This window comes from Dermacentor andersoni, chromosome 1 (assembly GCF_023375885.2).
Source record: "Dermacentor andersoni chromosome 1, qqDerAnde1_hic_scaffold, whole genome shotgun sequence".
NCBI classification, from domain to species: domain Eukaryota; kingdom Metazoa; phylum Arthropoda; class Arachnida; order Ixodida; family Ixodidae; genus Dermacentor; species Dermacentor andersoni.
The window spans coordinates 325,246,551-325,272,923 of record NC_092814.1 but is presented as its reverse complement, the minus strand read 5'-3'; the positions used below and the strand labels follow the sequence as shown (position 1 = coordinate 325,272,923).

Here is a 26,373-nt window from a genome sequence, read left to right as displayed (position 1 = left end):
ATACTAACCATGAAAATGTATGACCCGAAGCCACTATAATATTTCACAAACTCAACTGTTAAACCTACGTAATCCAAAATGTTGCATGAATCATTGCAGCAGGAGGTGCCGACGCGCCCCGAGCTGGGTGGGGCTGAGCAGCTGGCATGCGCATTGTTATTTTCATAGTGTTTTAAGTTGGTGATGGGATAGCAAAAGGAAATCGAGCTGTTGGGCGACACCGGAATGCGATAACACGAGAGCAAGACATCACGCTTGCTTTGTGCTGCCTGCAGCAGGGAACCGCAGTGCGTTTGTGTAATCGCCTATTAAAGGCATGCATTACGCTCCCAATGGCACTGTGCCACACGCACTCTTAAACAGATAGGTGAAGGTGTTTATTGCAATGGAGCTGGCAGCGACAGCTGTGAATGCAACGTGCGACGACCCGTGAGGAGATTTGCTGGTGCCAGAAGAGTGAACCGTGCATTTACCAGCATTTTTATGTGACATAGGCAGGCGAGTGCTGCAAGGAAGCTGCCATGGCGAGTGCCTAGTGCTCCCTATCACTCATCTCCCCATCCCTATCCCTAACACCTCGCGCCTTTTCTTGTTCTTATAGGATTTAGTGGCCGAAAAATGTATTATACGATTGCTGTTTGGTGACGTACTGAAAGTTGGTGCAGAAAGATTGTGCTTTTTCTGGGAACGTACCAACCAGTAAAAAAGAAGCATAACTGTATTGTAGAATTGTTACTGTTCTCAATCGCAAGCATTTGCACCGGGAAATGGTATGAAATGGGATCGTATCAACAAGGTTCTACTGTACCTGGGAAATGTGTTATGTGGATGTGCTGTTAAGATCACTTGAGCGTGTTGTTAAATACTAAAACAAAGGCCCTATGCACAGCTCAGCCTCTAAATACAGTTGCTGACCAATAATGTGAATAATGTGGGCTCGACGGGGCCATCTTATTCTGCAAGTGGCCGAAAAAGGTGCGTCATATTCTTGGATTATCACTTTCAGGGATACCTTCACTTTTGTGTGACTAGCGCCATACACATCATCATTTGCGAGCGACAGAATTCCTGGCACAGTGCTAAGCAGGTTGTCTTATCAACCACACTGCCAAGATTGCTGTCACCTGTCAACACATCTGGTGCTACGAAAGTGGAAGTACTACTATTTTCGAAAGTGATCATTCAAGAATACGACCTAAGTTTGTCGAACACATTGCTGCGTGCATATACGCTTGCCTGTAACCTGGTCAATCTGCATTTCGACCATTGCCATGCTGTCGCTACAGATAGACGAAGGTACATTTAATGTAATCACTGAATCTTTATTCCATGGCAACTGAGCTGTGACAAGCCAAGCCAACTGAGCTGTGACAGCCAAATGATTGCAGGTTTCTTAGCAACAGTCATTGTCCGGCGGTTCCTTCACTTAATCGCCGTGCTCATTGGTACAGACATCGAGAGTAGAGTATGCGCTACTTCAAACTGCTTGAAGAAGTCGCCCGAGACCGTGTTGCTGTATTTTGCACATAAATTAACAAACACTGGATGCCCAGAACTCTTACAACAAATTGCTAATGCAGCTGATGTAGCCTTACACTTAGCCTTACTGATGATGCAGCCCTAATGATCCACACTTAGTGGCTTGACTTGTCCTGCGGTGTGGGTGCGGTCACTGATTACTGGATTGACTAGGTTTCACTAGTTATGGTTTCGAGGAGCTGCCAGCAGCATGGCCGACGGCCATGCTGGTGACTTACTAAAACGAAAATATTGCCATTTCTGCTTGACTTTGTGTCCAAATTGGCACGTGGTTGAGGTGGAGTGTGAATATCGAATGGCACGATGTAAGGTGTCAAAAATTTCAGAAATTTCTGCCAAGGCCACACCCAACAAGATCGTGGCGTATTGAATGCATGTGTTGGTGATGGTCAGAAGTGCACAACTATGGTTTCTAGTGCAGTTGACATGTTTTAAGTGGTACACTTGACATTTCTCTTGTAGTTATGTGCCATAGTTGCAACATATCATGTGGGAATGTTGCGGGATTGATAAAGTATCAAAGGGAGTTCTAAAGGGGTGTGTTGAGCCCTTTGCTGCGACGGGGCTTCATCAATGTTATAATCAGGAAAAAGTATGAACAAGGAATGTATCAGTGAGGTTCTACTGTATATGCTCATAGCAAATATTGTATGTAACGAAGGTACTGTATTGTCGTGTGAGATGCGACTTTGCTATAACAAGGTTTGATTGTACAGTAGTCAGGATTACAGCGTGGGCATCATGTAACGCAATGCCTCTGGGTGCCTCCATGCCAAATACACATCACAGAAAGGTTCCACTTGAAAGTTTCCCTGCTTCTTCATAATATTTGCCAAATTAATGCCTAACTACAACTTAATGTCGAAACATGTACTGTACTGCAGGCTCATGACATTATGCAGCTAGCTGCCTGCTAAGTAGTTGCATACAACTTGTTTGCGGAATTCTTAGACATAAGACCTTTAGATGCGCTAATCCTTGAAATAGATGTCGGAGTCTAAGATGTCTTCTGTAAGTACCAGTTAACCTTAATAAGTGCTGTACATGCAAGATCATAAGTATATGTGCAAGATCAAAATTTTATAAATATGCTTACACTCCACATTTAACTTCTTTGCTTCTGTAATTGGCAGAGACAATGTGTTTCAGTTCTTGTAGCAAAGACCTCAGAATTAGTGGACAAATACTGTAATTTATCAAACCTTAAGTGTTTTTGGTGCAGCTATTTTTAGGGGGGAGACATTTAGCCAGCAGGGCTGACAGCTCATAGCAGTAATTGATGGGTTTCCCACCCTTCATTCACGTCACGGAAGCTTGATGACGGTGTAATACATATCTTTCTTTTTTTATTTCTAACTGGGTAGCTACAAGCATAAAATCAAGAATAAATAAACTGAATGTTGACTATTTCAACACATGCATGTAGGCAGCCTCACACTGTGCAGTGGTTGGCAGACTTTTCATACTTCTTAAATGTAGTTCTCATGTTGTGTAAAAAAAAAAAAAAAAAATGGCACATTGTTTTCTTGTTCTAGATACACTTTGTGTTTGAAGGCTTCATTGTAACCCTCTGTTGTGTGTCCTCTTTTTTTCTTGAACAGCACTGGATTCTCTCAGGAACGCATTGATGCTGCCCTTCACTCTGTAGAGCTGAGTTTGAAGCATCAGACATCCAACTTTGGCTTGCTCCTGAATTATGTAAGCTTTTTTTCTGCTTTTTATTAGCCCATGTTTGTCAAAAGGCAGTTATGTGTCTTAAACTACTTGGTTTTAATGTACGAGAAGGAAGGGGATTAACCGAGGGGCCCGATTTTTTTAGTCGTATCATAAGAAGCCAACAAACACTGACATCAAGGACAACATAGGGGAAATTACATTGTGCTTAATAAATGAAATAAAGAAGCACTAAATTAATGGAAATGAAAGTGGATGAAAAAACAACTTGCCGTAGGTGGGGACCGAACCCACAACCTTCGCATTTCGCCTGCGATGCTCTACCAATTGAGCTACCGCGGCGCTGCTTCCCCATCCACTTTCTTGGGTATTTGTTTCCTAGTAGAACCCTGGGAGTGTTAGCCAGCGCCACCACTCACAGACCATGGCGGCGGACGTGGAACGTCCTTTCTGCCGCAGGTGTCACGAGAACGTGATCTTTTTGGGTGAAGGCAACTGGTCAATAAACCCACACATGCTACCTGAAGGCGTCAATGTTGCCGGATTCCATTAATTCATTTCCTATAATTTATCGCTTCTTTATTTCATATGTTAAGCACAAAGTAATTTCCCCTATGTTGTCCTTGGTGTCGTGTTTGTCTGCGACAGAAAGGATGTTCCACGTCTGCCGCCATGGTCTGTGAGTGGTGGCGCTGGCTAACACTTCTAGGAAACATAAATACCCAAGAAAGTGGATGGGGAAATGGCGCCGTGGTAGCTCAATTGGTAGAGCATCGCACACGAAATGCGAAGGTTGTGGGTTCGGTCCCCACCTGCGGCAAGTTGTTTTTCATCCACTTTCATTTCCATTAATTTATCGCTTCTTTATTTCATTTATTAAGCACAAAGTAATTTCCCCTATGTTGTCCTTGGTGTCAGTGTTTGTTGACTTCTTATTTGGTTTTAATGTGTACTTCGTGGTTCCATTAGCAGAAGCCATCCTGCTGACTTAGAGACTGCGATAATGGGGTGAAGTTAAATCTGAGACTTAAGGTGCTAAAGCTACGCCACTGTGCTTGTTCAAACAAGTTTAAACAAGTTATACGACGCGGGACATACAAATTAAAATTTCCAGTCCAGGAATTAGAAAGTGTGTTCAAAACAGTGTTTGCTGTCCAAAGAAGGCAACGGTGCAAATAAGCTTGCATAACCAGTACCAGACCTGCCAACTTTCCAAAATTTTTCATAAAGTTTATGAATTTGGGCTCATTCTGCAATTTCATGAATGTGATGTTAAGTTATACAAAAATTAAGTTCTGTTTGGGAAGACGTTTGAGCTCTTGGAACAGTGTATGCTAAACAGTGTATGCAAAAAAGAAATTGTAATGGTACCTGTTACGCCCTCTTGTGGCAGAGCAAGGTGCCATGTAAACAAGAGTGTATATGTTTCAAGCAAGCTTATTCAGAAAAGTTCCTTAATTAAGCAGGCGAAATCGGCAACACCATAGTTGCTGAAAATGTCAATGGGATCTGAAAACATGTTGCTTTTCAGTCTCTGCTGTTCTAAATTTGCTGATGTTTGCTTGCTGCATCTAAAGTTAAATGATCATTAAAGGGGCCCTGAACCACCCCTCGGGCTTGGTGAAATAAAATAGTCCACAGGTAGGATACGCTGCTGTGAACATCTCAGCCAAGTTTGCTGTCATACGCGTTGCGTGGAGCTTGAAGCAGATTGCGAAGTCGCTTTTCTCTCAAATGCTCTTTTTTCAACTAAAGGCCCTGTCCTCACTCTCTTCTATATGCACTATTTCGTCATTCCCTTAAACGGCTGCTATCGATCGATAGCTGACATCAAGCTGCAGTCGGCTACTTCCACTGGCTAAGCGCACAGTGGCTTGCTGAGGACAACCGCATTTGGCTTATGTTTAGCGCATCGTAGGCACCAAAGGCAGAAGTCGAGGTGTCTCAACATTCAAAATGAAATTAGAACTGTGCACCACGGTGACATTTAGAAGTCTGAGCGTTGTGGGCACGCCCCACTGCACCGTAGCCTTCGCAGTGCAAGGCATTGAAGAAGGAACGGGATCACAGCAGAGGCCGTGTTTGATTGCCAATAACTCCGCTTCTGCTGAACGCATTGAAGTACTTTTTGCGGCAAAGTACTTCTGAAAGAGCCTATTTTCACTTCATATGTGTTTCTCTTTTTCGATAAAAAGTGGTTCAGGGCCCCTTTAATAAAGTATGTATCCCACAAAAGGTGTTGGCTTGGGGCAGACTTAAAGAAAAAAGTGAGTGCTATCGCCCCCCTTCCCTCTTTTGTCATGTTTACGGAATTTCTAGAAATGTTAAAGTTCACAGGTTGGCAGGTATGTACCTAGTACTCACTACAAAGCCAGGTTGGCACATTTTGTGTGCATAAGCAGCATTTTATGTTCTTAAGTACTTGGCCCTTCAACCAGGACTTCAACTGCAGTCTGTTGCAGCTTGTGGACTTGGAGCTGCATTGTCATCACTGCCTGGAGGGGGCTTGTTTATGGCGGGCAACAACGCAACCGGCCTTCCCAATTTATTGTGGCTGCCAAACAGAAAAAAAAAAATAGAACTAACACAACAATGTTTTGACACTGACTGTATGAATGTGTTAGATGTAGGCAGTACATTGGAACCTTTCTGAAGTAAAATCACGGCTACACCCTGAAGCTTGATATGATTAAGAAGCGCGATTGCACAAATTATGAAAAATCTGTGCTGATACAATTTGAGTTACTCTTTGCACAAAATTTATTGAGCATGGGTTATTTGCTGTAAGTATGTGATCCCCAATAACTGTTTTCAAAGCTGTTGTTTGTGTAACTTTGATCTTGCCCATCTTTCTTTGTTGCAGGCAACAGTTGGCATATGGAACCATGGGGGTGACCCTATCAGATCACTCAAGGTGAATGAACACATTTCTTGGCTGCGAGAGCAACTGGCAAGCAATTCACGCTTCTTCCAGGAGAAAGTGCAGCAATATTTTAAGGTCTGTGAATGTCACTTCTGTACTACATTCTGTAGTTGGTAAGGGCGAGGGGATTGAGATGAACTTTATTTCTAATGAGATTTTAAACAAACCTTGTGTGGCATCTGTTATGTTTTTAAAAGAAAATGTTAGAGGATAATTATTTTCATCAATTCTGTTTTGCCTCCGACATATTTTAACATCTTGAAAAGGCCATGGAGGACTAAAAAAATATTCTTGAAGACTCGTTCAACTTGGAGTGTCACGAAGTGTGTACAGGCGGCAATAACGTTCCTGGAATTAACTTTATTTATTCATGGTAGTTGAACCTTGATAAAACGAACATGAATACTATGAAGTAAATAGAACATTTAGTTGGTCTTGCTTTATTTCAGTGGAGTATTCGCCTGCTGCAACGAAATCGAAAATGCAGGATTTGCTGCAGTATTGGTTATAGTGAAGCAAAATTTTATTCACAGTGACTCCATACAGTCGATTCTAGATACATTGAACTAGAAGGGTACTGGAAATACAGTCGATGACCGATAATTCGGACCCTATGGGGAACATAAATAAGTCTGAACTATCGAATGTCCGAAAAAATGAGTGTATCCAAAAAAGTTCATATTCTTTACGTTATAAGCAAGAAATAAGTGGTCGATTTGTTGCTGCATGCACTTCTGCTTACGTGAAACCAGGTACGCCTGTATTTCTGCTAGTTTTGTGCTGTCGCTGTATGCCGATGCAAGGACTGCAATGGCTCGAGTCTGCATGTGAAGGCTCTGGAGCACACGGCACATCATCATCATCCGAGTTAGTCGCTGTTTCACTGTGGGAGAACTTGCTCAATTATTTCGTCATCGTTTAGTTTGGCACACAACAATGCCGCGCTGTTGACGTCTGCAAAGTATTCAAATGTAACGGCAGCAGAAATCGGCACACTGGGGCCTAGCAAGTCATCAAAGATGTCCGCACTTGAGCACATTGTGGTAGGCGGCAGGTTCAGGCTCTTCAGTTGTGGAGTCATTCAGACTCAGACTCATTCCGAGTCGGACTGCAAGGGCCCTGTTGGTGCCATTTGGAGTGGCCTGTTGATAAGTTCGCGAGAAAAACTTCTTGAAGCCAGCAAAGCACTGCCTGGAACGCAAACTATAAACAAACAAGCACAGAATAGCGGAATGCTGTCCGAAAGGCAAACTCAACAAACAGAATGGTGAGATCAGGCCATGTGTGGAGTTGCAGGAATAACAAGTGATGATCGTAGTGTTGATGCGGCCTATAATTCGAGCAAAGCCTCCAAAGTCTGCATTTGCAATTAAATATGAGGTGTGGTGCTGAGACCAAGGCAAGGCCTCAAGGATTACTGTCTAATGTGTAATGATCTTGCATACTTGAATGTGTAATGATGTTGCATACTTGATGTCTTGTTGAGGTTGCCAGAGGAGATCATGGCGGCAGAGTCGGTGTAGGCTACAGCCACGGACGAAGTCCGGATAATCGAATGTAGAGTTGGCGGCTGTCCGAAATATCGGTCGTTCACATGACCGATCACACGATTGCGTATTAGTGACCATGCAAATAGCATGAAATGTATTGTTTCCGTGTTGCACTGACCGCTGACGGGCCATCAAAAACCGCAGGACACCCTTTGCCAGCCCATCGTGCTTGTGTTTTTCGCATAGACCTGAAAGCAAAAATTTTTTTGCTAATACAGTTAAACCTCACTATAACAATGTTGGCAAAATCGGCAATTAGCTTTGTTATATTAAAATTTTGTTACACTGAAGTTTGGCTGTTTATGCAAATAAGTACAGACGCCGATAGATTTTTCTTATGTGGAAGGGGCCGCAAAATTTTCTAAATTATCAGGCTATTGGAAAAAGCAAATTTCATATGAGAAAAGAATTCATATGGTTGAATTTGAGAGCTGGTGATGAAAGATATAGTTTCATGTTTCGTCAACGATACCTTCACATCGGTAGTACGAAATGAAGCTAGCTGTACCTTCATGTCCACTCCACTCCCGTGGCTGATAGTGTCGCCCGCAGTGGGACAACACTATCAGGAAAAGCGCCAGCAGTAGGGAGCAAATGCTTCATCTGCCTGTTGCTTTAATGAGTCTCCGAAACTCGGGATTATGCCTCCAGTACTAAATGCTCAGGAAGACAGTGCACATGATGCCACACCATCTCAGCATGCCCGCTCTTTGCGCATGTGGCAGATTACCTCTCAAATAGGGCACGCAGTCTGCGTATACGCTTAACCGCGCTGATAGCCATGCGAAGCCACAGCCAGGCTAGAAAAGGAGACTCACACGGTTGATTGCGTTACGTGAGCTCGCTCCCCTCCCCCTTTCCCCCTTGCTTACGCAGAAAGGTGGTGCTGATCAAGCCACCACCCTTCTCTACTCATATTCTCAGGCTTTGACTTGCTTTGAAAGCATACAGCACACAGTGACAGAACGTGACACTGCTCCGCTTCGACTGTCGCTCTTGGTCATCTGGTGCACTTGAGAGGTGTGTTCGCAAGCAGCCGCTTATAATTCAACCATTTGACCATCTGAGTCTGCAGAAGTTTCCATTCATTTTGTCGGTATTCTTTTCACAGTGGAAGTGAAATTTCATTATATTGAAATCACATATAAGCACACTTCATTATATTAAGATTCTAAATACATGGTGTTCTATGGACAACAAGTTATAAGAAGCTAAGTACTTCATTATATCGAGAATTTTGTTATATTGAAGTTCGTTATATTGAGGCTTAACCGAATACAGTAGAATCTCATTAATTTGAACTCGCTCGATGTGGACTTCCGGTTTATTCCAACTGATATTGTGGTCCTGTCAAAATTATGTGTATTTCAATGTGCAAAAATACCTAATAACTCAAATGTGTAAGTGTAAGCATCGGTTAATTTGAACCTATCACACCACTGACCATGGTCTTAGCAGCACGTCAACTGACATGGTGGCGCCTCTGACCCAGCAGCGGGACTGTGCGCTAGCTGCTGGCCCCATCTCCTGTTGCAAGTACTGTATTTTGGCATGTATAACCCGCACCCAAAATTAAGGAAATTAACAGTAAAGCTGGGTGTGAGTTATATGGGAATTTTGCCTTGAGGTGTGGCTTCACAGCAGCAAAATTTTTGCTGAAAAGTGTGGCTTCTTGGCACGTGTTGTGCTGCCGCGAAGCCGCACTTCCGGAACTTGTCATTTGTGTTAGCTCAATGCACATTCGCCGCCTAATGCAGCTCTGTAGACAAGTCCTCCATTCAGTGAGCTTCCATTAATTCGAATGCCATTTCATTCGAAATGAATTTTTTGGCCCCTTTGAGTTCGAATTAGCAAGATTTGACTGTATTGGATATAATATATTTTCATGTTGGATGTGACTTTATTATAACGAGGTTTGACTGTACTTTCTGCATAACGTGCATTCATTCTAGCATTGTTTGGATTGCCACACACACTGTTGAAAGAAACAAACAAAAATATAAATGATCAGAAAGAGGCTCTTTTGAAAAAATAAGGACGTCATTTTACTGAGCATGGCTCACTGATAATGCTACAGTCGCTGACTGTTATTGTGGGCTCTAATGGGGAGTGTCTGAATATTGAGAAGTCCAAAATATTGGATTCGCCAAAAATAAGTGGCTAACAAAGCTTGACATTGCATTGCTGTGTGCCCATATGCTTGCTTGTGACATGGTCATTCCATATTTTGACCATTGTCAGGCTATCATTACGAATAGGCGAGAGTGCACTAAGTGCGTGACATCAGAGTTATATCTCCTAACAACTTAAACTGAGGTCGACTGCACTTTGATAGCCAAATGATAGTGTGTTTCTTTGCAACTGTCATTGTCCGGCATTTCTCTCACTTTATTGCTACCCTCGATTGCGCCGCTTAAAACTGCTTCACGATTCTGAGCAACAAAAATAATGTGCCTGTTTGCAAGATTGAGGGCTGCTCACTTTAATATGAAGAAGCATGTGAGTCGCCTTGACTGTCAAGAGAGACAACAGCAGCTAGCTGAGATTTTCTGCAAAACCAAAACGAACAATGATAGCAATGTAATGAATGCATAATGTTTGTTTACTGAAATTTTGTTAGACCACTATATTCATTCGACTCCCTGACCTTTTGGGCCTCCTGCTGTGTTAGATGTGCACTGTTTGGAGTGTCTTAAAGCATTATAGCTTTGCAAAAATTGGGCTGGAACTGCTGGCAGAATGGCAGAACATTCCCGAGAGTGAGTGGTGAATGCTCTCTGAAACAGCATTCTCACTTGACATCGATGGAAGTAACAATAGCAACTTGCAATTAAGAGGAAGTTTTAGCTCAGGAGCTCTTGTCTAAATGTATGAGAACGGAGCAATCGTTTTTCTCCGCAACAACTGTAGCAGTATTGATTACATTTTTTCATTTAAAAGATGTTAAAATCTAGTACTGCTAAAAGTATATTTTCAATTTATGATTTCAATTCTTTTAGGAAAGTTATTGTAAATTGAAAAATATAAAGAAACTCAAGGATCAAGTTCACCACTATGTAACTCAGCAATAAAAAATATTGCAATTCTGTAAACTGTACCTGATAATAGATCTAAAGAAGACGAGATTGATGTACATACACCGCTATAAAATAGTATAAAAGTAATTTGTGAGTAGCACTTTTGCAGAACCCTTATAAACGTCTTTTGTAATTACAGATAAGCTGTAAATTCATATGTCAAATTTGTCCACTTTGAATGCCCTAACAGATGCAGTTTACTGAACTGCGATTTCTGTTTTTGATGAAGTCATGGATTTGTATACTACTTTGTACTTCATTTTTTTTTTTTATAATCTTACAGATTTTTGGCAATTTTTCTAAAATATATGACATCTTAAATCAGAATTGTGCTTACTAATGTCCAAGAATTGGACTTTCTCTATCAAATAAAAAAACTAATTGAAATTGGTCCAGTGGTTGTCTCATAAGAGCATTTCTTCATTTTATGTGTACTTTGAATAAAGAAAGTGGAGTTGGCTCCAAACTGAAGCTTCATCTTACCCTGCTGAAAAGCTCAGCTCTCCTTGGTTGGCCAGCTGCATACATGGCAGCTGTCTACTTTGCATGCCTTCAGTTTGAGGTATGTTTCATGAAGTGTGCCAAGTCATTCAGGAGATGTTTAGGTAGAAGTACACCAGGCCAAAGTAGACAGCAACTGGCACAATATGCAAAAATAGAATGATGTTCTGTTTCGTTGTCAAAAAATTTGCTGTCTGATTCATTTACATTCTTGATTAGTTCAACTGAAGAATTCGGAATCCTGTGCATACTTCTGTTGTTTGCTTCTATTGTTTATCTCTCTCAAAAAGTATTGTGCTTCCTTGATTTTTGCGAGTTTCACTTTCCCTTTCACTTTGCCCTGCCATTTACCCATTCTTTAATCACCTTACTGGCTTCATAGTATCCCTCAAAAGTGTCTTGTCAGGCCTATATGATTTGTTTTTACAATGGAAATTAATTTCAACCACCTTCTTGCAGAGGTAGTGTTCATCACTTTTCCTCATCACTTCTTATTTTAGCCAAACCATCTTTGTCTTTCATGCTGTCCTGAATTTTAGCTGCGATGTCTGTGGGCCTGATCATTCTTCAGGTCTGGTTGTTTTGAGAAAATGTTTCTCTGACACTTAGAACATTAATCTGTGAATTTTCATTTTAGATACTTTGGTCTCTTGAATGTTGGCTGCCTTCACTAGAATCTTAATATACAATTGTTGGCTACACTTTCTTGCACAAGTAGTCTTTCAACTTTACTGGTGTATTGTTTTCAGTAGTATTATGGAACATCCCTTGAAATATTCCATTCTGCCTGGATTCTATGTAGGCCTCCAACACTGCCTAGGCATCCCCATTGAAGTCATTAAACCTCTTTTCTTTTTCAATTTTTTCCACTACTGCAGTGGTTTTCTATTGACCCTTTTTGTGGAGCAGTTTGCTTTAGAGGTATGAGATGGCACTTTCGGCTGTGTGCCACTCATTGCCTCAGTGAAAACACACGAATACGAAACCATTATACTGCTTCTGCCCTGCTACTGTGTGATCAGCTGTTGAAAATGCAACTGGGTGTTCACTAATGCACTGTGCTCCATTCAAGCTGGAAAATGGGGAGCAATAGTGGGAAGACATGTGCGGTAGTTGGCAGCAAAAATAGTGGCTGGCATATTAAGTAATGGGTGCTTTATGGGTGCTGCTATATACATAACGACTGCCTGTGTTGCTGGCCCTACGCGATGCGTGGCTTCCTTGAGGATAAACAAATTCACTCATCCGCCAGCACTGTATTGCTAACCTCCAAAGAGGGGACTTCAACCACAGAATGTCGGCAATTAAAATTTAAGATTGAGTACCACTTGTTACAAAAGGGAGGTAGCCATCCACTTACTGGCATACTAAGTTTCTCGCATGTTATTTACACATGCGAATTATTCACATGCAAACTTACGTCCACTCTATCATCAGTGTATGAGGAATAAGCGAATGGGTACTTACTGTATTTACTCGAATCTTGGCTGACTCCGATTCTAAGCCGACCCCCTCAAAGACCGAAGCCAGAAAAAAAGAAAGCCTACCTCGAATGTAGGCCGAATGAAAAAAAACTCCGTTTCATTGGCAGAAAACCCAGCCTTTTTATTGCGTAAGCACACACCCCATAGGCACGTACATATAAAGTTTATTCGTCATTGTCGTCGTTGTCATCATCATCGTCCACAACATTGCTGTCCTCTTTGTTGCTGAGTTCATCCCAGAGGGCATCATCCTCGCTTCCGTCCATCGCATTTGAAATACAACACTTTTTGAAAGCACTAATGATTGTTTCATCTGGAATTTCATTCCACGTCACGGCGATTCAGTTCGCCAGCTGGCCAAGCGACGCATGCTTGATGTGCCCGGTTGGGGTGAGCTGATGTTCTTCCGACTTAAGCCAGTCGGTGTAGTGCTTGCGAAGCCTATCTTTAAAGGGCTTATTAATGGCGACATCAAGCGGTTGGAGTTGGCTAGTTCATGCCACCAGGGATTATGGCGATGTCTGTCCCAGCACGAGAAAGCATGGTCTTCACGCTGTCAGTCAGATGGCCGCGGTAGGAATCGAGGACTAGAAGTGACTGCCTGCACAACGCGGCCCCTGGATGGCGTTCCCAAACCGTTTTCACCCAGTCCTCCATCAAGCCGCTGGACATCCAACCTTTGTCGTGAACGCACTTAACAACATTTCTAGGGAACTTTTTGCCCGCTGGTAGAGTCTTCCGCTTGAATATTGTGTATGGGGGGAGTTTTTGTCCATTGGCGGTGCAGCACAACATCACTGTCGTTCGCTGCCTTTCTTAACCCACCGTTCTAAGTTTGACTTTCTTCACACCCTTTTTGTTCATGGTGTGTGCCATTGGCATGTCGAAGAACACTGGGGTCTGGTCGGTGTTTGCAGTTTGCCCTATTTGGTAGGCCTTTTCCCCCCCGTTCGTCCATCACGTAGCACTGAAACTTGACAAGCTTCCCCTCGAAGTCCGGACAGCTTTTGACACATGGAGGTCCGTCGTCTCAGGCTGAACCCGAACCGTTTCATAAAGCGCGTTGCCCAGCCCCTGCTTGCTTTAAAATTGGCTTGTGCAACACCCTTCACGTTGGCAACTTCCCTGCCTTTCGCCTGGTTAATCTCTGTCATCACGGGCATTCCCGCTTCCCTTTGTTCCGCACCGTATACACTACTAAGCACCGTATACGCTACTTGCACTGTTGCACAAGGCATAATGAGCTCTGAAAGTGCTTGCTTGTCCTCTGAAGCTGTGGCCAAAGCTTCGTGTTGTCCACACAGTCATCATCTGTGATATTTGTCAAAACAGAGACTTCCTGAGCTGCACCGGGCATCATGCGCGTGCATTGTAAACATGGAGGCAGCTGAGGCAAGCAATGGATGTGTCACCATGTGATCAAAAATGGCGGCGCCCACGGGATTGCCATGAAAAGGGTCTATATCTACAAGGTGGAAACGACCATATATCTTATATAAACTGTATGTGAGGACTTGGGTAGCGTTTATTTTAGCTTTGGTTACGGTTTACTGAAAGGGCGCTCTCTAAAGAAGAAATCATCTTCAGGTGCAGGCTTGGGCATTATGGGCCATGCACAGAGTACATGACAAAAAAAAGAAAAGGTACATGGCTGGTAAAAGGAAGAAAAGCAGCCTGCTTAGCGCTGCAAAAGTGTTGAGAACAAAGAAAGCTGGGAAGGTTCTTATGCAAATATGAATGCAACATCAGAGCTGACATTGGCCTCATATATTTCAAGTGGTGTGGCTGTCAACAAGACAGGTCACTGTACGCACACTTACACACGCACGCACCCCACCATGATGGCTAAGTGGCTATGACGTATTGCTGCTAAGCACAAGGTCGCGGGTTCGAAAAACACTCTTGCACCAGGCATTGGGTGAATGAGAACATTAATGTGCACCTCCCCGATACCCTCATAATCAAATTGTGCTTTTGACTCATAAAACCCCAGAATTTAAGTTTTTATAACACAGATGCATGCACACACAAACAAGCAAAGGAGGGGGAATGCTGTAAGCATCCATTTGTTGTGTACCTTTTCAGGAGAACAAGCACTGTTTGACACTAGTCATGAATCCCGATGATCATCATGAAGAAAAAATTCGCACCTTGGAACAAAAGAACATTGACAGGAAGCTGGGAGAACTGGATAGTGCAAGCAGAGCCTCAATTTATGACAATGGTAAGCTTAGGTTTTTATTTAATGTGCCTTTATGTAAATTTTTTTTTTTTAATGCTCATTGTGTTGAGTGGTTGGTCTTCTGACTTGAAAGTTTTTGTAACCGTTTTGTCATGGTTGATACTACTGCTTGGTTCCAGCTAGGGGTTTATTGTCACAAACATGTGTACTCGCATTTGGCTGTGGTAGTAAAACAAGGCAACCAAAAGACCACTGGTAATTTTGTTGTTTCTTGTTTTACATGCTTGTTACGTGGATGATTTTTTTCTTAGTGAAATTAATTGCAGTGCTCAAATCGGCTTTTTCTTTCATTTCGATGTACACATAAGTCAGCATAGCTTTTTTTTTTTTTTTTACTGTTTACTTCCTCTGGAAACAGCTATTACAGGTGCACAATTTCCATACTTGGTGCTATTAATACCATGTTTGCTATTACCAATGGAAAAGGCCTGCATGTCTGAATGCTTTCCAGCATCAGTGCAGCATTGTGCACATACAGAAAGTCATTATAGAGTTCTGAAATAATATTGGCATAATATATAAATAATATGGGAAATTTTATTGAATAGAGCTTTTAGGCAGAGAAAGTTGAAATGACAGTTTTGCATGAGGGTCTTCAGTGGAGTCATTATAGAATGCATTGTGACCAGGCAAGGCCAATAGATTCTTTAAGTTGATGTGAATCTGTTAGCCAATTTTTTTCGTCATACAAAACACTTAGTTTACAACTCCACCAGGAAGCCGACTTCATATCAGGAAGACACTTTCAACCTGCATGTATGTGTAATTAAGACTCCAAGAAATACTTGAATAGTGGACATCAGTGGGCTTAGAGAACATAAAGTTAAGAGCAAAATTTTAACCAGCAACAGTTCTCTACTTTATTGGCATACCCATTCATCTGGAAGAAACCCTCCATTTCAGCCCAACCTGCTTGATTTGCTGCACCACTCAGGGCTGCACATAAATGACAAGGCTTTCTTCATCCAGAAGCTCTTTCTTCATGAGAAGTTCTTACATTGAGGTTACTGTAATCCGTAAAGAGATCGCTCAGTCTAAACTTGTGGTCCATTGAGATTGTGGTCACTGTAGCATTTTTGTGGGGTCTACGAGCTACTCAGCCATATCCTGTTCTTTCTCCCGGGATATGTCTGAAGAGAACTTCACAAGAACTACACTTGACATGAGTAGGCAGCTTTGCACTTGTGGTTTCCAGCTAAAACCTGTTCAGGCTGGTGCACATTTGCACACAGTCTATGGGCATTTGAGGAGGCACTGTATAAGGTGTTCACAGCTTGCATGATCCTCGCGATCTCATGTTGTACTTTTTTTTTTGCAGGCCTGAAGTTGCTGCAGCACCAGTCCAAGAAGGAGGATGAAAGCTGCCTGCCTCACCTTCTCCTCGGGGATGTTGCTCCTACTATTGAGATGACCAAGCTCAACCACATCAATATTGGTGAGCTGTGAAATTTTGTATTTTGTTTTGCGAGCAGGAGAAGTGCTAGCAATGTGCCAATTGTGTGATTATCAATGTGAATTGAGTGTGAAGTGTGAATCTTGCTACATTATGCTGCATTTGGCAAAATTTATGGGATTTTTGTCCAGGTTGTGCCAGGAAAACAATGCAACACTTGATGGGCTGAGTAAAATTCACTGCACACTCTCCAGCAGCAGTGCAGTCTTCCTCCAGTTGTGATCTCTGGGGAGCTCTGGATAGCTCTTGGTACTCTGGGTAGCTCGCATTTAATGGTTAGCATGTTTACCTGATACTGATGCCTGCCTTTTTCTTAAAAGGCGCGCGCGCACACAGACACACGCACACACACACACGCACACACACACGCACGCACACAGTTCTGTAAATTGACTTTAAATTGGCTGCACATTACAGTCGTATGAGAGCTGAAACCACCTTTGTTGCATTAGCAATAGCCTAGCATCCTAGCCAACATTATTGCCATTGCCATCACAAGGTGGCATCAAAACAAGCTTTCGCATAGCATGGCAACAACGATGCGCAGATTTCAGGTTTTAGGGGGTATGGTATCTCGCAGGAGTACTGACCCCTACAAGTTTGGGCTTAGGAAGCGTCAGGGCTGCTGGGGCTGTTGCGTCACATAATGTAGCATGGGGCTGTGCGCGGGTGCTCAGCCTGCAAAAGGGTTCAGAGTACTGCATGACAAAAAACACAGTATTGCCCTAAGTAAACAAACAGGTTTATTTGCCTCCGGCGACACCAGACTCTGAACAAAGGCCTGGTCCCAGAGCGGCACATGAAGCAAGGAAGAAATAAAGCAACGGTAGAAATACAGAAAAAAGCGCTGCTAGCATGTTGCTCCCCGTGAAACACCGCTAAGGGACAAAATGTCCCTGCGGCTATGCTGCCTACTCAAGAGAGCTAGGGCAATTTTCATCGGCTTGGGCCTCTGATAAGTGCAGCTCAGTGTAGCACGACCACACATGAGTACAAGGCACTGCTCTTAGAGTTAGCTGTTGGAAAAGTAGCAGCATAGTGCAGGTGCATGCTCGCTGTAGGTGCAAGGCATTGCAGACGAGCTCAAGTTCGCTGGCCCCTTTACAGGATTTGATGGCCAAACAAAGGGGCCAGCAAACTAGAGGAAAAGCCTGTACATACCTTGTGCTGACCTGAAGAGGTCTCTCTCGCACTCGCTCTGCCACTTGCACTGGTTGCACCACAGTGGCCAGCAGCACAAAGTGCCACCATTCTACACCTGTCTGTGGAAAAACCACCCCCGACAATTATCGCAGGTGAAAAGGTAGAGGCTATGGATGCCAGAATAGATAAGTGCCTGCACCAAGACCCTGAGACGAACCTCAATCTGCAAGGGCGTTAATTATGAAAGCTTATCGAAAAGATCTTATTTTGCATGTTAAGCTAGCAGATAAATTTCTGTCACATTTTTTTTTACTGCTTCAGAGACTCGAGTTTATTTGAGTTTATTTATTTTACCATATACATGGAGTTTCGCATAAGTGGTTAGGACGAGGAAAAAATGCTGCATTAGTAACAGCTTGACTAGCCCTATGTCCCCAGTGAACTGTGGCAGCATGGCAGTAAAATAAAAATACAATGTCAGTGTCAAATGAGAATACACATGATATACAATGAAAACTTTTACAAAAAGAGAATTTAACTAATAACACAGCATGCTTAAAACAGAAGTGTTAGAGAGTGTGCAAACATTTTCATATGAAATGTAGAAATTATTTAATGTCTTTCGCAAGCAATAACTTAAAGTTTGAAAGCCGTAGTTTGTGCGCAACCGTGGCACATACCATTGTTCCAAGTGTCGGTTTCGCCGCGAAGAAGGATTTAGTTGCAAGTTACCGACACTGTCTATATTGACACGTGTACTTATCTGTATCGGGCAACCACGTTTCGCTGCCTAACAAATGTAATCGCACAGCGTGGGACGCGCCTGCATGTATCCGAAGTTTCTGGAAAGTTATCGATGCTTCTATCCGCTGTCTGTTGTCGCCGAACCTTATGTTATCTGATTTCATCACCTGACGCGAATGGTGTAGAACTTTGTGGAAGGCACGCGGGTCCGAACGATTAGTCTGGAACATTCGACGACTGCTCTATAAAAGCCGACGCGCTTGACCCGCTGATCAGATTTTCGACGATCGCCGACCGTGTTCGCCGCTATCGTTGTGCTATAAGTGTAGCCTGTTTTTGTGGGCACAGGTTCGCCCAATAAAAGTTAGTTTTTGTGTTTCACAGTATTGCTACCGTGTTCTTTGATGTCACGACCACGTGACATCTGGTGGAGGTGCTTTGCGTTCATGTACTGGACGCAAAGCACCTCCACCATGTACGGACGCATGTACTGGACGGAGAAGTGGGTCACGTCTACCGACGATGCCCATACCGGGAGATGGGACTGTGAGGTTTCGCTGAGGTTTCGCGCTCGCAGCAAGGTGAACGCTCTCGCGATATCGCCGACTACCTCGCCGCTACTCAGTGGAGCTCTCGAGCTTTGCCATCACCAGGCCGCTACCTGTCGCCGCAGCGCTGACCATACACTGGCCCAGCCCGGGGCCGGTCAGCGAGCCCGTATCCGTAAAACTAAAAGCAGCAACTGATGGAGGTGCGGTTGCTGTTCATCGAACTGACGAAGATCCTCCGCCGCCGACGAAGACACCGAAGAAACTACCTCGACGACATAACGACACGCCGCCGCCGTCCCGACGAAGTCTGGAAGCAAAGAATACAACAACGAAAGACGACCTGACGACGCGACGTTCCAGCTTTAGTTCAACACGACGCAGCCGTGATCCGACGCCGAGACCTAACTGCAACGCCAGACAAAGAACCACCGACCTCGACGTGCTTCTGGACGGCCACGCAGTTACCGCCTTAGTGGACACAGGAGCCGATTACTCCGTCATGAGTGGACACATCGCCGCCCAGTTGAAGAAAGTTAAAACTGCATGGGAAGGCCCTCAAATTCGAACCGCTGGAGGACACCTCAACACGCCGACTGGAATCTGCACGGCAAGAATAACCATTCATGACAGGACTTACCCTGCCACCTTCGTTATCCTCCAACAGTGTTCACGAGACGTCATTCTCGGTATGGACTTCCTGAACCTACACGGCGCAATCATCGACCTGAAGTCGAAGTCAATAACGCTGTCGGAAGATAAAGCGATACCGCCGGAGAGCCCTCGTATTCACAACGCCGTGAGTGTGCTCGAAGATCAAGTGAGCATCCCGCCTCGCTCCAGCATTGTTATTTCGGTCGGCACCGAAACACCCGCTGATGTAAAAGGTGTCATCGAAGGCGACCAACGTCTACTGCTAGACTGTGAAATTTGCGTCGCAAGAGGGATCGCTCGACTGCATGGAGGGAAAACTGAAGTGTTGCTGACAAACTTCAGCCAGGAGTTCAAGCACATCAACAAGGGCACGACGATCGCGTACATCGAGGAAATTCTGGAAACCAGTAATGCGTTTGTCCTCTCGGATTCCGCCGCATCTACCCCGACGACGATGGTTCCCGAACCAGACTACAACATTTATCCAAGTCTCCCCGTGATTAAGCAACAGCAGCTCAGAAGTTTGCTCCGATGATACAAAGGCTGCTTTTCGACGTCATCGAGGATTCGACAAACACCAGTCGCCAAGTATCGCATAATCACCGAGGAGTGCGCTCGACCACTCCGCCAGAGCCCTTACCGAGTTTCGCCGTGAGAATGTGCAGCTATAAGGGAACAAGTCGACGAAATGCTGCGCAACGACATCATCCAGCCGTCAAAAAGCCCGTGGGCATCCCCTGTTGTCCTGGTAAAGAAAAAGGACGGAACCCTACGTTTCTGCGTCGATTATCGTCGTCTGAACAAGATCACGAAGAAGGACGTATACCCCCTCCCACGAATAGACGACGCATTGGATCGGCTCTGCAACGCTAAATACTTCTCGTCGATGGACCTCAAGTCTGGCTATTGGCAAATAGAAGTCGACGAAAGAGATCGCGAAAAGACGGCCTTCATCACCCCAGACGGCCTGTACGAGTTCAAGGTTATGCCATTCGGACTGTGCTCGGCGCCTGCAACGTTCCAGCGCGTCATGGACACGGTGTTAGCAGGATTGAAGTGGCAGACCTGTCTCGTTTACTTGGATGACGTCGTCGTCTTCGCCGAAAATTTCGACGATCACCTCAAGCGGCTTGCGACAGTACTAGAGGCCATCAAGTCGTCAGCCGGAAAAATGCCGCTTCGCTTACGATGAGCTTCTGTTCCTAGGCCACGTAATCAGCAAATCTGGTGTCCGTCCAGACCCGCAAAAGACAGCTGCCATCGCACAGTTCCCGCAACCCATCAACAAGAAGGCAGTGCGTAGATTCCTTGGCATGTGTGCCTACTACAGGCGCTTTGTCAAGGACTTTTCACGCATCGCCGAGCTGTTGACATGTCTAACTAAATGTGATGTTGAGTTCAAGTGGGAAACGCCGCAGGCCGACGCATTTGAAAAACTGAAACGACGCATGCAGTCGCCGCCGGTACTTGCGCACTTCGACGAGTACGCCGATACAGAAATCCATACTGACGCCAGTAGCCTAGGCCTCGGTGCCGTTCTAGTACAGAGGAGAAACGGAGTCGAACAGGTGATAGCTTACGCTAGCCGGTCGCTGTCAAAAGCGGAAGGCAACTATTCTACGACCGAAAAGGAATGCCTCGCCATCGTTTGGGCTACAGCTAAATTTCGCCCTTATCTTTATGGCAGGCCATTCAAAGTCGTCAGTGACCATCACGCGTTGTGTTGGCTAGCGAATATAAAGGATCCTTCAGGACGACTGGCACGGTGGAGCCTCAGACTACAAGAATACGACATCACTGTAACCTACAAGTCAGGACGAAAACACTCCGATGCTGATTGCTTATCACGCGCCCCCATTGACCCGCCGCCGCAAGACAACGAGACTGACGCCTTCCTTGAAATTATAAGTGCGGAAGGCTTCGCTGAACAGCAACGGGCAGACCCGGAGCTAAAAGGCCTCGTCGAATATTTGGAAGGGCACACCGACGTTGTCCCGAGGGCATTTCAGCGCGGATTATCTTCCTTCACGCTTCAAAACAATCTACTCGTGAAGAACTTCTCACCAGTCCGCGCCAACTACCTTCTTGTTGTCCCGTCAGGACTTCGTCCGGAAGTATTGCACGCCCTACATGATGATCCGACCGCTGGACACCTCGGATTTTCCCGAACACTATCGAGGATACAAGAAAAGTATTATTGGCCGCGCCTGGCCACCGACGTCGCCCGTTATGTCAGAACATGCCGAGACTGTCAGTGACGCAAGACACCGCCGACAAGGCCAGCCGGATTACTACAGCCAATCGAGCCTCCTTGCCGACCATTCCAGCAGATCGGGATGGACTTGCTAGGACCCTTTCCGACGTCAACAACCGGAAATAAGTGGATCGTCGTGGTGACGGACTACCTCACCCGCTTCGCTGAAACTAAAGCACTGCCGAAAGGTAGCGCAGCCGAAGTGGCGAAATGCTTTGTCGAAAACATCTTGCTGCGACATGGCGCCCCAGAAGTCCTCATCACCGACAGAGGAACAGCCTTTACAGCGGAGCTCACCCAAGCCATTCTGAAATACAGTCAGACAAGGCACAGGAGGACAACGGCCTACCATCCGCAGACGAATGGTCTTACGGAGCGGCTGAATAAGACCCTCGCCGACATGCTAGCGATGTACATAGACGTCGAACACAAGACCTGGGATGCCGTCCTGCCGTACGTAACATTCGCTTACAACACGGCAATGCAGGAAACAACACAGATCATGCCGTTCAAGCTGGTCTACGGCAGGAACCCGACGACGACGCTCGACGCCATGCTGCCACACGTCACTGACGAGGAGAACGTTGACATCACTACCTATCTCCAGCGCGCTGAAGAAGCCCGACAGCTCGCCCGCCTGCGAATAAAGAACCAGCAGAGGACCGACAGCCGACATTACAACCTCCGACGACGCTTCGTCGAGTACCAACACGGTGACCGTGTTTGGGTTTGGACTCCTGTACGCCGACGAGGACTGAGCGAGAAGCTTTTGCGTCGCTATTTCGGACCGTACAAGATCATCCGACGTATTGGCGCACTGGACTATGAGGTCGTGCCAGACGGCATTTCGCTATCACAGTGGCGCCGCTCACGACCTGAAATAGTCCACGTTGTGCGACTCAAGCCGTACTACCAGCGTTAATGAACTTTGGGGCTTCGCGTAACTGACCTTTGGACTTTGTTTCTTTTCTTTGTTTTGTTACTTATGTTTAATAAGTGACCTTTTGTGTTTCGCTCTCTTATATTTGTAGCATCGGGACGATGCTTTTTAAGAGGGGGGTATTGACGTGTACTTATCTGTATCGGGCAACCACGTTTCGCTGCCTAACAAATGTAATCGCACAGCGTGGGACGCGCCTGCATGTATCCGAAGTTTCTGGAAAGTTATCGATGCTTCTATCCGCTGTCTGTTGTCGCCGAACCTTATGTTATCTGATTTCATCACCTGACGCGAATGGTGTAGAACTTTGTGGAAGGCACGCGGGTCCGAATGATTAGTCTGGAAAATTCGACGACTGCTCTATAAAAGCCGACGCGCTTGACCCGCTGATCAGATTTTCGACGATCGCCGACCGTGTTCGCCGCTATCGTTGTGCTTATAGCACAACGATAGCCTCTTTTGTGGGCACAGGTTCGCCCAATAAAGGTTAGTTTTTGTGTTTCACAGTATTGCTACCGTGTTCTTTGACATCACGACCACGTGACAATATAACTGCAATTTTTTGCAGTATCAGTTCTACGGTATCGGATGCTAATGTCGAGTGATGGTTGTCCGATGATTATCAAGTGTGATTATGATACATGTATAAATGTGGGCTTTCCCGGAGTAAATCTCAGTTGAAGTTCCGCGCCTGTCCTGTGTGTTTCCTTCTTCGTCCATTGTCGTTTGCGTGGTTACATGATGCATTCCAATGTTGACCACTAACTAGCCTGCCTCTCCCTGTTAAATCAGTTCTAAAGAAAAGTAATAAAGTGTATTCATATAGCACGCTTACTTTAATTACATTATATGTTTTAACAAATAGTTCTGAAGTGTGTGCATTAAATGTTAGGTTTTCAACAGAATGTAGAGCCTTTTTTTGTAGGATAAGATTATTTATGGATTGCTTTGTTTCGTTACCCCAAATTAAGTTACAGTAGCGCAGATGAGATAAGAACAGTACCTTAAATATCAAAAGCTTTTGAGGAACGGGAAATACACACTGACATTTTCTCAGTACGCCCAAGACCTTGCGAAGTTTGTGTTGTGAAAGTTGTGTATGGTGATCCCATTTCATATATTCATGAAAAATAACACCTAAAGATATTGCTGTAGAAGAAAATTCAATTTTATTATTATTTAACGTGAGATTATAAGAATGAGTGGGCTCATAAAGCTTTCAGTTTCAATTTGTTATTCTTTAAAGATTCATAGTTGGTTGTTAACAGTATACAGGTGAGGCTCCCAAAGTCAAACGACTGCAGCGGGACCCTCGGTTAACAAAGAGATTGGTACAAAATGATTATTTAATACAGCAGTGTAATATTATGCAATATATAAGTAAATAAAGTATGAAGTAGTGAAAAGGAATACGTTTGATTTCTATACAAGGAGTCATACATGTAAAATAAAATAAAAAAATCACACATTACCTATCTAAATTGTTATGACCAATTTAACAAATGAAGCACGCACTTTATATACAAAGTAAGTTAATCAGGACAATTATTTATTCAAAATGAAGTTTTAAGTTCATATTTGAATGCATGCAAAAATGATGATGATTTAAGAGCATGGGGTAAGTCATTCCACAGTTGAATTGCTGAGGAGGAGGAAGTCATTTTGCCATAATTCGTGTTGCATTTAGGTAATAGAAAGTTGTGATTATGGGCAAACCTAGTGCTATTGGTATTTGTGAGCAACCTAAAATAAATTAATTGAAATGCGAGCTGTTAAGTAATTTAAATAGAGTGATAAGTAAATGAAATTTAAGCAAGCCAGGTATAGGAAGAATGAAGTTAGCCCGAAGGAGTGGAGCAGCATTAGAGTAAAAAGAACTGTTGGTAATAATGCGAATGGCCTGGTCCTGAATGTGCTGTATGGACAAAACGTGACAGTTATATGTATTTACCTATGAAGTAATGCCATATGTAAAGTGACTATGTATGAAGGCAAAGTATAAAGACAATAAGGCGTGAACAGAAAATAATGGATGAGATTTAAGGAGCGCTCTAATGCCAAAAGCAGTTTTTTGCCTAACATAAGCAATATGATTATTAAACTTCAAGTTAGGGTCTAATTTTATGCCAAGGAAAGTTACACAGTCGGCCGCTGGGATTAAATGATGGCCTATGTATACTTGTGGTAGATAAGGGAGAACTTTTTGAGATTATTAAAAAAATCATGAACTGAGTTTTAAGCAGATTCAAAATTAGGTTGTGTAAAGAACGCCATTGAATAACTTTGGTAAATTCGTTGTTCATTTGAGTGATTAGCGTTGTTAACGATTTGTGTGACGGGGAAATGGTGGTATCATCAGTGTAAAGGACAACGTTAGGAAGAATAATACAATCAGGTAAGCCATTAATGTAAATACAAAACAATAAAGGTCGAAGTATTTAGCCTTGCAGTACCCCTTGATTAATGACCTTAACATTTGAGTGAACGCCACCTATGCAGACTGATTGTTCACGATCAAGTAATTTTTTAAAAAAAGTAATAGGTGGACCAGTTATGCCCAATGATTCTAGTTTATTAAATAAAATATGATTAACGGTGTCAAAGGCTTTAGTAAAATCAAGAAATACAGAACTGACAAAGTTGCAGTTGTCGATGGAAGACTTAAGAAATCTGTTAATGATAGTAAAGCTGAATTGGTTGAACTACCTGCACGAAAGCCAAGGCTTTAGTAACTTAAATTTGTCTAGGTACTCGTTAATACGTTTCAGAAATAATTTTTCAATAATTTTGCTAATTGAGGACAGAATAGAGATAGGGCGATAGTTCAGGACCTTTGTAATATCACCTTCTTTATGCTCAGGGATTAACCTGGCCTTCTTAAGGGAGTGCGGAAAGTTACCAAATTTGAATATGAGATTAATTATATTGCTTGATACTTCTGCAATATATGAAGCACCAAGCTTTAAGTGATAAGCAGAAATATTATCTAGCCCGATGCTAGAGTTCTTTAGATTCAGGATTGTAGAGCACACTTTATCAGGGGTGACAGGAAAGAGAAAAAATGTATGGTTATAACGTGTAAGAGGATATGATGAAGCTACAGGCCTATTATTGTATATCTCATAGAAGTAATCACTAAACGAGTTAGAAATGTTGGATGCCATATGCCTTAGTAGGCATATTGCTTTGCAAGCAAAACCACAAGGCAACACTTATGGGCAGCAGCCGCAGGTGAGTACACAACATGGACGAAAATATTATCAAAACCAACCTGTAGTGGAGAGAACAGATTCTTAGTAGGCATCCAGTTGCTACGACTGCTGCCGAAAAATTGTCCGGATGCATTGGTGGCTCCCTTATATTCCCTCCAACTCAACTGGTGCTGGCGTAGTGGTGTCCTAGGGCAGAAATGCAGCTCGTGTGAATGACAGATGCTAAAGGCCGCACAAGGTGATGATTGCCAAGGCGCTGTCACTCTTCCGGTAGCCACGTAGTGCAGGCACAGTTGGGCACAGGAGAAGGCATAGCAGGGTGGCACATGCAGGCACGAGCGTAGCTGTGCATGGTGGAATGCTGCACGGCAGGAACCACTTGCTCGACAGCAACAGTCAGTAGCGGAGAGAACAGATTCTTAGTAGGCGTCCAGT

The 26,373-nt window shown here is 43.9% G+C and overlaps 1 protein-coding gene across 2 annotated transcripts in view; it reads left to right on the top strand.

The window, feature by feature from the left end:
• LOC126516414 (presequence protease, mitochondrial) overlaps nucleotides 1-26,373 on the top strand; it is a 146,332-nt gene that overhangs the window by 35,073 nt on the left and 84,886 nt on the right. For both annotated transcript variants that reach the window (XM_072285549.1, XM_050166533.3), the window contains exons 12-15: nucleotides 3,141-3,237; nucleotides 6,077-6,211; nucleotides 14,834-14,972; nucleotides 16,309-16,425. In XM_072285549.1, the coding sequence (XP_072141650.1) occupies nucleotides 3,141-3,237; nucleotides 6,077-6,211; nucleotides 14,834-14,972; nucleotides 16,309-16,425 (488 nt within the window). The remainder of the gene's footprint in view (nucleotides 1-3,140; nucleotides 3,238-6,076; nucleotides 6,212-14,833; nucleotides 14,973-16,308; nucleotides 16,426-26,373) is intronic.